Source organism: Limulus polyphemus, unplaced genomic scaffold (genome assembly GCF_000517525.1).
Source record: "Limulus polyphemus unplaced genomic scaffold, Limulus_polyphemus-2.1.2 Scaffold97, whole genome shotgun sequence".
Lineage (NCBI taxonomy): Eukaryota > Metazoa > Arthropoda > Merostomata > Xiphosura > Limulidae > Limulus > Limulus polyphemus.
The window spans coordinates 1037338-1051493 of NW_013665707.1; the positions used below are offsets into that span (position 1 = coordinate 1037338).

At 30.0% G+C, this 14156-nt stretch overlaps 2 protein-coding genes across 3 annotated transcripts in view; one reads left to right on the forward strand and one right to left on the reverse strand.

Moving 5' to 3' along the window:
• Positions 1-5543, forward strand: part of LOC106469558 (cleavage and polyadenylation specificity factor subunit 6-like) — a 51463-nt gene extending 45920 nt beyond the window's left edge. For both annotated transcript variants that reach the window (XM_013930066.2, XM_013930057.2), the window contains exon 16: positions 5026-5543. The gene's annotated coding sequence lies outside the window, so the exon portion shown is untranslated. The remainder of the gene's footprint in view (positions 1-5025) is intronic.
• Positions 5544-9914: 4371 nt separating this feature from the next.
• Positions 9915-14156, reverse strand: part of LOC106469572 (40S ribosomal protein S13) — an 8617-nt gene continuing 4375 nt past the window's right edge. Inside the window, exons 5-6 of the mRNA XM_013930077.2 lie at positions 11090-11190; positions 9915-10019 (exon numbers count right to left, since the gene is read on the reverse strand). Of these exons, the coding sequence (XP_013785531.1) occupies positions 9986-10019; positions 11090-11190 (135 nt within the window). The 3' untranslated portion in view covers positions 9915-9985. The remainder of the gene's footprint in view (positions 10020-11089; positions 11191-14156) is intronic.

Consider the following 14156-nt stretch of genomic DNA (forward strand, 5'->3'; position numbering starts at 1 on the left):
CTATTAACCTTCCAAGAATGAAGTTTGTAGATTTGACCGACCTTGGAACTGTGAAACTATACATACTATAACTGTGAATATTATGTGTACCCACAAGTATTGTGCACCCACAGAAAACAATACGGATGTTTACATAAAGCATTTGTACTAAGATTTGTCTTCACATTTCCAAATTATTTGTTAAGTCAGTCTGAGTGAAAGGTGATTTTCATTCTAAGAATAAAAATACTTGTTTTCATATTAAATTTGTATAACCTCTAGAACCTTCTAAATCAAGATCAAACGTTTTGTTTTGGTAAAAATTTATATTTTATTTTTTATTTGCTCGACTGTAACACTAACTTTAAATAAATATCAATGTACAATGAAATGAAATATGAAATAAAATAAATAATATTTTGCACTGCTACAGTATTGATCAGAAAGTTCCAAATTACTTAAAGTTTCAATTGTTAACCTTTTTAATATTGTTGTATTTTCATTTTATGATTTTATTGTCATACTTTGGATCATTGGAGCAGTAATCTTTGTGTAAAAGCAATAAATCATATTTAAAGCCTGTTAGCTAACATTAACAGCACATGGTCTAATGTCATGTTTCAAACTAGAGCTTGAGCTAGTATAGTTACAGATTTTTATAACTTTTTTAGGCTAAGCTGAGAAGTTTAAAATTTTGTTTTAGATGTTTTTGTTTAAAATTATATAATGGTAAATAACAAAATACGTAAAAGCACAAGGATTTCTAGTACTCTTTGTACTCAGGTAAAAAATTTTTATGCTCATACTTAAGCCTAGTTGAGTTTTGCAAATTTGAGTGACTCAAAAAATATTCATATAGCTTTCAAATATGAATTTTAGGACATAAAAAATATATTGGGCATTTGAAGAGAATTTCCCAAAACTACTGTATTTGGATTTATTAAGTAAGCTATAAATATGTCAAAATTCCAAGAGAAACCAAGCAACTGTTGCTGACAAGGATAATTGAACACATAATAGTAAGACTTATGCAGAGGAGAATCTGCTTTTTATATTGGTTATAAACATGTTCATCAGCTATGTAAAGTTAATTAGCAAACAATCTGAAAATTCAGAGAAAGGAGGAGCTTTGTTGCTGGATTAGACAAATTTATTGATATCTCAGTAAATAAAAAGTTAGGAGGTTCAAATTTTAGATTATAAGTTTATTTTCTAATTGGTTGGAAATGTATCAGCCTATTTTAGAAACCTGGAAATTCTGAAGTGGAGAAATTGGGACACAAAAAATGAAGTTTTAGATTTTTCAAATATTTTTTTAAAATTAAGAAGTCAAACTTAGTTTACACCTTAAATTTTTGTTACCTATGTTTTTATGCCCAGTTTATTCAAATACATTGACAATAAAGTTGTTTAATTAAATTTTGAACGTAACACTGTAAAAAGTCCAACGTATACATTACTTGGTTGTATGGAAAGAGCTAAATGTCTGGGTTCAAATGGTTTGCAAATGTTCTAATTTAGAGTTACTCGATTCTATTAAAAAAATTAATTATTAAGATGTTTATTATGCTTGGATTTATATAATTATCCATTCTTATAATAAATTATTGTACTTACTATTTTTTTACATTGTGTGATTGTACTTTTTTATGTATGTGGACTTTAAATGAAGGCTTATGACTAGCAGTACTGCAAAATTACTTAAAAGTGTAGTTTAATTAAACTTTGTATTGGTATTTTAAAACTGTTTGCTGATTAGATAGAATTTAGATATAAACTTTTTGTTTTGTTTTTACTGCTTTGAACAGTTATAATCTAAATAATTGATACAAGCATATTTTATGAGTTGAAAAATAAGATTTACAGACTTTTACAGCTTTTTCTTATTTCTACTGGCTTACACTAATATTTCTCTGGGATCATTCTGCTTGATCATTTAGACAAATTCTGTAATCTAAAATCAGTATCTTCCTTTTTTTTCTAATAAAAAAAACTGGAAAAGTATAGAATCCGTATTAGTCACACAATTATCATATAACTGTAGGCTTTAAGGTTTCTCCTATCAACTCTAAACTTAACACAAAATATTCATATTTTGCAGTGTAGTAACAAAATAAAGCAATGTAAGATTCCTCCCTAAAAATTAACAGTTAAACTCTTCTTTTTTTTAAAAATGTTTTATTTTTTTTTAAAATAATGTTTTGCAAAATATAATTCTTCAGTTTTACAAGACCACTAGATGTTTTCTTTTTACGATCATTAACATTTGGAAGACAGTTATTGAATATTGTGCAAGTCAAAATTGAAGAAACCTAAGCAGTTTTCATCAGTGGTAAATCAAAGCTATATCTAATTATATAAATAAATTGAAACAAGCTAGATTAATTGTTATGCTAGATAAAAACAATATAACGTGTGTTAATGTTATTAACAACTATAAAATTAACACTGAAATATTAAATTGTTCAGTCTCAACTGTTATGATTGAGTGTGAAATGTTGTTAGGTGTTATAGTTTACATGACATGGCTGTATATGAATATTTATCATGAAAGATACATTGAACAAGTATAGTATTTTTTGTCTGGCTGTGTTAATTTGTTTTTATTGTGTGTCACAGTGCTTTTATTGCTTGATCAGTATTTAAGTATCATGATTATTTTAATATGATAGATTGTGTTTTCTTACTGTTAAAATTTTAAGCGCTTCAGGAACCAAAATCTTTGAGGTAAATTGTAAAACTGTGTGAACTTTAAGTTACAAGTTAATTATATGAACAAAGCAAGCACTCAACTTTTATGCCACAAAACAATTAAGGTTCTTTTTTTTTCAACCAACTGTATTATTTTTAAAATATTTTAGGAACTATGCATGCTTTGTTTTTTTAGTTGTACTTTAACATTAAATGTGTGTGTCTGAACTGGATATTTTTTGTGAAGCTATAAGTTATCTTTAAAATTCCCAAGCTTCTTCATCAAAACAGGTGATGTTCTTCAGATCTTTCAGAGGAGGAGATTTTGTTGTTTTTGAGGAAGTGCTTTTCTAATTGGTCTTTTTAGTAATTTTATAAGTATGTTTGATATGCATTCATTGGTTAAGTACATTAAGTGGTGAATATTTCAATAGTATGTACATAAAATATTGGCTAGTTTAAACGTAGTTAAATGTTTAAGGATTTTAAATTTGTGAAGAGAGCAAATCCCAAGTTTTGATTTAACATTTTGCTCTAACAGCTTTTAAATTTTTTTACATATTAGGCTTCTCTAAAACTAGATATGGAAGTTCTTAGAGGTAATATCTGGGTTTTATCGTGGCTGGTTTATAGAGCACCATTTAATGTTAATTAATTTTGGAGACCTGTATGTATTTATTTGACATTTTCATGACTTTAATATACACATTGAGATTTGTGTGGTGTATTATCTATATATCTATCTATGTGTATTTAGTTTTTTCTGTCAAAATTAAACCAGTAGTTGAATATAGCAGTACTGTCAGAGCTTGAGCTAATAACTGATGTATTTCATAACACATCGTGGTTGCAAACAATCTTCATGCTTTGTTAGCTTAAGGTAAACTTTTGTTGTATGTTTTGTGAATATCATAGTTCAGCCCAAAACACTGAAAGTGACTTTTCTGTGTTGTTATATATATGTATATCTCCGATTCATACCTGTTATGTTTAGAAGGTCCTGTTCTTCAGTTTTAACTGCAATCAAAAATTATTAATATATTTAGTATTATGTCCTGAGGAAATGTTGTTTGTCAAGATGTTACTCTGAATTTACAGTAATCTACATTTACAGTTTAGAGTATTAAGTATATAATAAATTTGTGTATCATGCCTAGACAATACTGACTTTTTTCACAGAAGGTTCTTATTCCATATTCATATTTTTAATTTATAAATACCCATCTGTTATTAATAAGAAAGTAAGTATTTAAACAATAATTAATTTTATAATTGGCACCCAAATCTTTAACTGCATTGTTGGGAAATATGATTAAAATTTTTAAAGGTGATTTTATAATCATGCAATAATTCATAACACTTGTGTAAAATGTAACAAAGAAATCTAAATTTAAAAATACATTTGGTAAGACAAAACTATTTACTTGGGTATACAATGTTAATTTTTACTTATAATTAAAACAAGAATATATATATAATCGTTTTGTGGATCAAAGTTGATATTACACAAATTGTAGTTTTTAATTGCTTTGTATGAAAAAATGTTTTATGTTTTGATGAAGTTAATTCAGACAAAGGTGTTAGTTACAGATTTTCATGGAAGTTTTAACAAAATGGATATCCTTTTTTTTTACTGTCTAATGTAATGCTCGGTTGTTATTGTTGCATTCATAATTTCTGATGGTTTTGAATTTAAATTAAAAATTGAAATGAATTTTCCAATGATCAGAGTATATTTTTATTGAAAAACACTATAGGCCCTTTTCAAACAAAAGTAGATACTAATTTCAAATTTATAAGTTTATTTATTTATTTTTTAGAAAGGTGTCCATCTTAACATTCAGTTTAATAGTTTTATTCAAGAAACTAATAATGACTGAAGTTCTGGAGATGTCATTTGGTTTAAATTTTTAATTTAAGCAGATAAACCCGATAAGAGAAACTACTATAATACTTTTAGCTTTTCCAGTGGTATCATCTGAAGAGAAATTTTATATGGTTGCAAAATGTTACTATGAATTTCATTTTTGTGCATAATTACCAAATATGTATGTTTTTTTTTGTGAGGTAATACACAATATTGCTAAGAGAGAAAGGGATAAGGTCATGTGTAATAATTTCTCTTGTTTTTTCACACAAAGTCTGCTAGAATTACTAAACTACTTGAATTTCTTTAAGACATGTTTGTTTTACATTATCGTTTTTTTTTATTGGAATACATTGTTTCATGTAGGTAATTTCCTTGATAGTTTCACTGATGTTTATGGTGTTTTTTTTTGTCTAAAAACTGTAACTTACCTGACAGATATCGAATGTGTCTTCTTTTTTTTTTCTTTTGTTTGTTGATGCCTATAGGCTTGCCCAGCAGAGGCATGCATGCATCTGAGATGATGATACCCAATTGTACCAGTATAGTCTGAAAGCCTTGGCTCTTCCCAGTTTTTGTGGCAGTTAACAGGTTGCTCTTCATTGTCCATGCTTGGATCATTGAATTTGTATTTAATACTGAATGTCTTATCTCCAAGAAGTCTTTATAACACAAGTCATCATGACTTCAAGCCTTCAAACACACTACAAGATATGAAAACCCTTCAAGTGGACCACAAACCTATCCAATAGTTTTTTCCGTCTGTTGATTTCTATTTCCCATTCGACAGTAAACCACATTCCACAAGTATTTCCCATACAGCTGGTGTTAAAAGAAATTACTTTCATTTCATGCTAAGTCTCTAAATAATCCAAATATTACCATGGAGCTAATTGAAAGTTTAATGTTGCCATTGGTTCATAACAGGTTTCTGTATCTGTATTCTTTCAAGAAAGTACTTATTAAATAAAGGCTTGTTTGCCCAAATGATTTGTGTAAAACAAAATTGTGTAATTTTTTAAATCTTGAACAAATCTGCCAGTTTCTAATAAACAAGCTATACGAGTATATTTGATTTTATAAAATGGGGGGGGGGGGTTAAATACTATATATCTAGGATATTTTTATGGGTAAATGTATTCTTAAAGCATTGTATGAAGACTAAAATATTATTATTTGTATGTAAGAGTTTGGGAGAATTGTGTGTTAAAATTAAATTAGTTATTTAAGCCGGGTGTGACAGAGTGGTTAGTGTGCCAGACTTTGGATTGGAGAGCCCATGGTTTCAGCCTGTGCTTTGCACTTTTAGTTGTTTTCATGTCATAAAATTGACAGTTAATCCTACTGTTTCACTAAGAATAGCATGTAAACAGTTGATGCTGTTGACTGGTTACTTTCCCTCTAGTCAATAGTTCTAGATTAGGATATTTATGTAAGCATTTAGCTCATTTGTCAGACAAGGGTCATTCAGACTAAATACCAAATACATATGTGAGCTCTTTATGTTCATTAACGTGCATGTAAACAATACAGTACTCCATCTAAAATATATTTTTAATTGGGAACAGTGTACATAAAAAAAATTAAAACAACTTAGTCAAAGCACAAATATAGTTTTAATAAGGATAATGTAATATTATTCTGTTTATTGTAAAAGGGGTGCAGTGTTGTTGTGTTACGGGACCTTGGCATATTTTATTTGAATTGTTTTAGTAATAGTGTCAAATGACAGAATGATAAGTGAACTTTTTTTGTTTTTTATTAAATATTACAGTTGTTAGCTTAAAGTATTTGTAACTTTTGGTATATAGTAATTTCCCACAAGTTTTTCTGGAATAAGGAGACAATTAATAATGATGATGGTGAAAATAAGATTCAGTTTTCAAATGTAATGCATTATTAAGGAAATGGTTCAGTTTCAAACTTTTTGCTATATGTTTACAAGATTTTTACAGCCATCTTTTCCTTGCTGGATAACATTTTGTAAAAGGACTCCACAAAAAGTCCAAAACCTAGTCCATCAAGCCAAAATAAAAAGCAGGGAAATCAAAGAATTATCAACATGGTCAATACATAACCAAAATTTATGTATACAAATGGTACTCATGATAAGGTTATGATGATCAGATACAGTTATTGGGATGGTTAGTAGCTTATATGATTACCTATGGCTAATTTAGTAAATTAGCAACTTCTAGGTCACTAATGGCCAATTATATTATTTTCATAAATTTGGACTGCTAAACTTTTTTTTTCTGGGAGGAGGGGGAACTTGAAAGGGAATGTATGTTGTAGCAGGAGCTAGCATTTGAACCTGCTGCAGTCGTGTATTGTATAAATATTTGTCAACAAAGGTTGTGATTTAGTAAAACCTATTATTAATAAACCAAGAAACCCACTTTTTTTTTTCGAAACATGTCATAATGTGTGGCCATATTAAATTTTATTTCCCAAAAAATGGAGTGTAAGCTAAGTAATTAAATGTAAGATCATAATAATACAAACCCACTTTACAAACAGAACAATATGTAAATTTGAAGTAGTTTTATGACTTCTATTTCGCAATGTAATTCTGTATTATCTTTAGTTAAGATTCTGCACATAAATGGTCCAATATGTGTAAAGATAATATTTTGTTCCAAAAATGTTTTCTCTCAAATTAATATATATTACTTTTACACACTTTCACATTCAGATACGCTTCATTAAGTTTGTTTTCCAAAGTTACTTAATTACGTATAACTACAGCTTCCACACTTTTAGAGAGAATGCTGTTCGTGGTATGAACCAGTATCTGTAGTAAATGAGTTATTTTTCTAGGTGGTCATCACATCTGTTAAATGTTTTTTCTACTGCCAGTTGTATTGTCTGTAGAATATAGTTATCATATCTTAGCCAATTGAGCAATAAAGACTTGGGTAAGCTGACATCTCTTAATGATTCCTGTTAAGTACAGTGTGAGCATAAATTCTGCCCATCCATTTAAAGTTCATGTTGACAATTTAGTTTTTGCATTTTAGTAATGAAGTTTTTTATGAAACAACCAATGCTTTGAAACAAATAAATTGTTGAAAGTGTTACATCGCACAAAGAGACGTATCATCCTACATGATGGAATTGAAGGCCAACAGACAAGACATTTTGAATTATTAACTGAACCTTTGTTAATCTGTGTCAATATATGTAAATCTAATCAAATTCACCTCAGATGTGAAAAAAGTATTCAGTGTGTGACTTAAGAGAATGAAATCAAAATTGGTGGCCAAACTGATAGCTACACTTATAGCATAGATAAGAATTTTACAGCAAATATTCATCATTTTTTGTTCAACTTTGGGCATGATGGTGGGTAAAATAAAATATGCAGCCTAGTTAACTAGGCTAAAACAGTGTTAATAGTTTCCTTTATACTAACGCCATGGAATTTAGATTAACAGTTTCTTGTCATCATCCTTGCAATCGGTACAGCCGTATCAAGCATCATTATTTATGCTAATTGCTTAAGTTAATATCATATGACACTAAATACTCTTTATTTAGGATAATTTCATAAAATTTAGTAAATTTGTGCTGAGAAATTGGTAATGAATAATCAATAATAATTATCCACCCGTATAATTATTTTCAAAACTTGAGCTAGAAACTGCTAATCCAGTTTGCTTGACCTAACTTATAATTGTGTATCTGCATGTCCTTTTACCTTAGTTTTGCTGGTCTAAATCAGCTGTCTTTAATCCAAATGACTAAAAATGGTCCACTTTTACTCTTGGGTGAAGCTGTAGCAAAAATTGTTGATAAATAACATTGCACATGTGGCTTATATTTACATCAAGTGAGACTTCTAATTGTAGGTTGTAAAGATCTACCTGTGTACCAAGTTTGAAAAAAAATCCATAAAAGTTTATGTTTTTCTACTTTTGGTGCAAAGAAAAAAAAGGAAGAAACTCAATCCAAATTGGAAATGTTATGTCTTAGGTAATTCCTAATGGATTCCTTGAAATTTGGTAGGTGAAGTAAGAGTCCATTAGAGCATATCCACAGAATATATGCAATAGTTTGTATTACCACAGTCTGAGGTACAGAAAGTGAAAAATCGCTATACTATCACAACTGTTAATAACACACAGTGTCACTCTGCAGATTGTTTTTTTTACCACAAGACACTGTAGTGTGTCATGATATGTAAGAAGACTATTTGCCAACCCAATACAGTGTCTTTCCTCATAATTCCCCAAGTTCTGTTGTATCAGTTTGTAAAACATTGATGAGTGATAAAACCAACTGTTCAAAGCTCTTTTTTACAAAATATTTAGTTCACAAGTGTCCACTCTTGGATCTGCTCAGTATTCAACATATAATTCTGAATAATATATTCATGTATAACATGACAGTAATTTATTTAAAATAATTAGTGTTGTTAACATTGAATATATTACCTATGTTACAATTATTATCCATAAAAAATATAACCTGTTCAATCTAAATTAAGTCACCACAGAGTTAATCCTGTGGAAATCTCCCCTATGGTCATGATAACATTGATTGCCCTAAACTTGTAGTTGCTTAAGTGCACAACTAGCAATATGGCATGTTTCTGGGGTAGATGATCATTGTCACCACACGTTTTATACCATACTGTTTCAATATCACATTAGGATGACCATGTTGAGTGAGATATTATAATATGACAGGCAAAGATGATCAAAATGTTACATTTTGTTGCCGATTTTATATACATACGTTAATGACATGTACCAATCAAAATGTAAGTTCTTTTTATATATATATATATATATATGTTTTGAAAATATTTTTTTCTTGACAATAATGTTTCTGTTTAGTTAAGAAATGCATATTTTTCAACTGTCTTCAGATGATGAAAACTTAATTTCACTTTTCACAATAAAAGAGTTCTTCAAATTTTGTATTGTAAAATATTCTTTAAAAGTTTCTTTTTCAACTCTATAATAAATTCCATTTTTAAACTGTAGGATAAAAGTTTAAGCATTTTCTTATAGTATTTGAATTACTAATATTTTAACTTAAAGATGAAAATTATAAATAATTACGCAAGAACTAACCACACGAGTTCTCTTGCATTACTTAATCCCCAGAACTAAGATACCAATATACAGAGTAAACTTTAATTATTTATAGGCTATTTTTTGTTTTTTTTAGTTCTTTACCTTGGGATTCAACATAAAACAAATAGGCAGTTCTTGTAGTCAAAACTACTTTTAATATATATATATATATATAATTTCACTCATGTTAGAAAGATCTGTATATTTCTGTTGTGGTAAATATTTAATTTAAAAGATTAATGCTACTTAAGGCTTTCATCAGTTTATATTTGTGTAATAACATAATACATGAACATTTTGATGTTAATTTTTATTAGACTTTTTTTTTTAGAAGTGTACAAAGATAATTCATAGATGTCTTTCTTTACGCCACCATAGCTGATGCAGTAGAAGATTCACTGTAAGGGGGAAACAAATTCAGTACTTAAAGATTTACTATACTTCATAACCTACAATCACTTGTCACAAAACCTGATATCTGTATTATATAGACTAGTAAATCAATATTTGCTTTATGAGAAAAATTACACTAAACAGTGGTAAAAATTATTATTTAAACTTTTTTTGCAATAAAACACTTCAAAGCCTGATATAAGTCAGAAATCGTGTTTTCGTATGCATGTTTGTGATGGTCTAGAAACGAAGACAAACATTTTCAAGGTCAAAGAAGTTAATAAAATTAGGTATTAACAAAATACTATGTACAAGGGTTGGACAAAAAATTAGAAAAACTAGTGAAAGTGGTTTAACATGTGGTTGGTTTCACCTTTGGCTGTTAGAACTGCGTTAATTCTTTATTGTTAAGCATCTGTAAGTTCTTAAAGTAAGCTGAGAAATTAAGTTTCATTCCTCATGGAAATTTGACATAAAGCATGGTGTTGGTGTTTATTCTATATGATCATCCAGCCACTTTTACATTACCTGATGAAACTTAACCTTTGGCAATGTTCCTTTTTCAAAACAAAAAAGTTGTGTACTTTGTCACTAAAGCACCTATTAACTGATCTACTACAATCTGTCCCATGCTACTTGACAACTAATGTGGAACAGAAGTTTATATAATACAGGTCATCTGGCTAAGAGATCATTGGAATAATAAACTAATCAGTCAGATAAGGATCAAGTCAAATTTAACGTAATCAGGTGTTCTCTAATCCATCTATATTCCAATGTTCAAACCTTGTAATTCTTATTGTGTACCAAATTGCTAGCCCTTTTCTTTCTGCAATACTTATGAGAGTGAATTCACTATAAAATCATTTTAACATATACAGGTGATTTGCACTAGCAAATCTTTGTAACAATGACAAAAATTGGTGTCTTTCCATACATAGTCAAATAAAAGAGAAACAAGGGTATAAAGGAAATCGGTATAACTGTAAACTTTCTTAAGATACTAACTCAGGATCTGCACAACTGATCCAATTTTCTCTGAAGAAAAAATATACAATCATAGACCAGTACTTACTACTTCCAGTTAGGTGGAAGGATTCTTTTACTCTTGTAGTAACGAGCTAATCTGTGAATTCTGCTTTCAACTAAAATCAGTCTGAATTTGGAATCCTTATCCTGTGAAAGCATAACATATTAGAAATTAGAACTCTAAGAAAAACTAGGATGTCTCAACATTAATTAATAAGAACATTTATAATTTTTACCTCTAAAAAAGCTTTATATATTTCATATTTTTGGTCCTATTAAAATCATCTTAATATGTTTGAGGCTCACAACTGTAAAGTTAAATAAATCTTAACTTAATAAACAAACATCCAATTCAGGAAGCTTAAGTGCAAACAAGATTATGCAGTGTATAAAGAACACTGGTGTTCCTCAGTTTGATGCTGTATGTTTCATGAAGAGAAAGTACCAAATCTTACATACATGTCTTTAATGTATGATGGTACAAATATTATAATCCCAACTGTGCAATTTCATCAGTTTTTTTTTTGTCAAATGATTGTTCAACAAGTGCTACAAATGACTTTTTAGTTCTGAAGTCATCCTTAAAAACTTTTCAAGAACTTGTTATTTTGCACCTGTACAAAATGTGTATATGTTTGTAATTAAGTTAACACTACTGTATTTGGTAGACACATATGGGTGTCTATGTGTGGGGAAGTGCCTCCCCCAATTATAAAATTTGTGTTTCCCTCGTCATAGCTTTGAAATCATATTGTCATTTCTCCCCCTCCTCTGCAATACATCTGCAGACACCCATGTATATATATTCTGTAACTAAAATGAGAAGCATTCCTGAAGAAATACTCCTAAAAAATTTTGACTAACAAAGTATTAGGTCGTCAAGAAATTAATATCGCTTTTTTTTAGATGAAAGAAACTCGAACAACTTACATATCAAAACAAAACACTTATTAAATGAAATAGTCTCCATTCATATCGAAGATGCTTTTCCATCTTACAATCAGGTTGTTAATGCCCTGATTAAAGAAATCACTTGGCTTTGAAGCAAAAAAACATTTTTGATGTCCTCTTTAACACCTTCCACATTTGCATACGTTTGGTAATCTGATAGTGCCATATCTGGAGAATATGGTGGGTGGGGGAGAACTTCCCAACCCAACTCCTGTGTTGCGTCAAACGTGCCACATGTGGACATGCATTTTTGTGAAGAAAAACACCTTTCCATTTGACGAGTGAAGGGCTTGATTTAAATGTTCCAGTTGCCAACTATAAATCTCTACATTGACATTTCACTGTGAATTGAGGAGTTCAAAATAAATTACTCCTTTGATGTCCTACCAAATGTCAAAAATGACTTTCTGCGGCTGGAGTCCAGGTTTTGGGATTGGAAGTGGTTTTTGTCTAGGACTGAGCCACTGTTTTTTGCATTTAATATTCGCATAGAGAATCCATTTTTCATCAACTGTCACAATTCTCTCCAAAAATGGTTCACTCGCCAGAAGAGATAAAGCAACATTCACACGTTCGAAACGATGATCATCGGAGAGTTCGAGAGGCACCGAAACACCTTCTTTATGGAGTTTTCCCATATTCCTTAGATATTTATGTATCGTTTCATGAAAGGCATGCAATTTCATGGCCATTTCACAAGTGTGTTGCCTTGGGTTAGACTCAACAAGCATCTTCTGAGCATCAATATCAATTCCAACATGTTGGCCCCTGTCATCAGTTTTTGAGGCTAAAGTCACTTGAATGAAATTTGCTGAACCATCGTTGGCTTACGAATGTTCAAAACATTTTCATAAACTTCTTTGATATTCTTTGTGGCTACAGAGGTGTTGTTTCCCTTCTTGTACTCAAACAGCATTACTTGCCAAATCTGTGTCTTGTCGTGTGCCATTACATCCGCATGTTTTGGATAATACCTGAATACATCGACAAAATGAACGACATCCTTTCAGATAAAAAGAAATTCAAAGCCATCCCAAACAACCCAACAAACACACACGAAAAACAATTAAACAGAACTTTATTACAATTGAAAAAAGATAATTTAATTACTGACGATCTTTATTTTTATCTACGTAAAACTGATTCATGCACACCACAACTCTATGGCATTCTTAAACCACACAAACAGGACTGCCCCCTAAGACCTATACTGTCCACTTATGATTCATTCAACTACAATCTTGGCAAATACATAGCTTGGGCTCTCACACCATATGTAACATCTGCAGGTTCATTTTTTAAAGATGTCTTCAATTTCAAATATACACTAGAACAACTAAATTCGAAATCCTTAATGGCTAGTTCTGATGTCGTATCACTCTTCACCAAAGTCCCCGCCAATAAAGCTTGCAATATTGCACTCAACCTCTACATTAATGACCCCAATAAGTTAATGCACATCCCCAGTACACTTTTTGCTTCTCTCTTAGAATTTAAAATGACTAAAACCAATTTCATTTTCAACAAATAGATGGTTCAAGTATTGGCAATCCTGTTTTGCCCATTCTTGCCAATATATTTATGACCCAGATCGAAACACAATCCATACATTCTGCACTTTATCCCCCACTATACTGGTACAGATATGTCGATGACACTTTTGCTGGTTTCACATCTACAGAACACACACTAACTTTCTTTAAACACATAAATTCCATTCATCCCAACATCAAATTTACCATAGAACACAAAAATGATAAACAGTTATATTTTCTTAACCTCAAAATTATTAGTTCGGAAACACAGTTTAAAACCAAAATTCACAGCAAGAACACACACACACACACACGAAAAACAATTAAACAGAACTTTATTACAAATGAAAAAAGATAATTTAATTACTGACGATCTTTATTTTTATTTGGAATTCCGCTCATGACATTACACAAAAAAATCAATACACTTAAAAACCTCATAAACACAGCCACAAGACTCTGTTCAACAGACTACATAAACAAAGAAATTAACCACATAAAGCATTCCTTTAATCCACACCAATAAATTCCCACCAGCTATAGTTGAAAAACTCTCCAACATTCCCCACAATAAAACTCAGCTCACGAACAAAATTAACACTAACAAACCCAACAACAGTACATTAC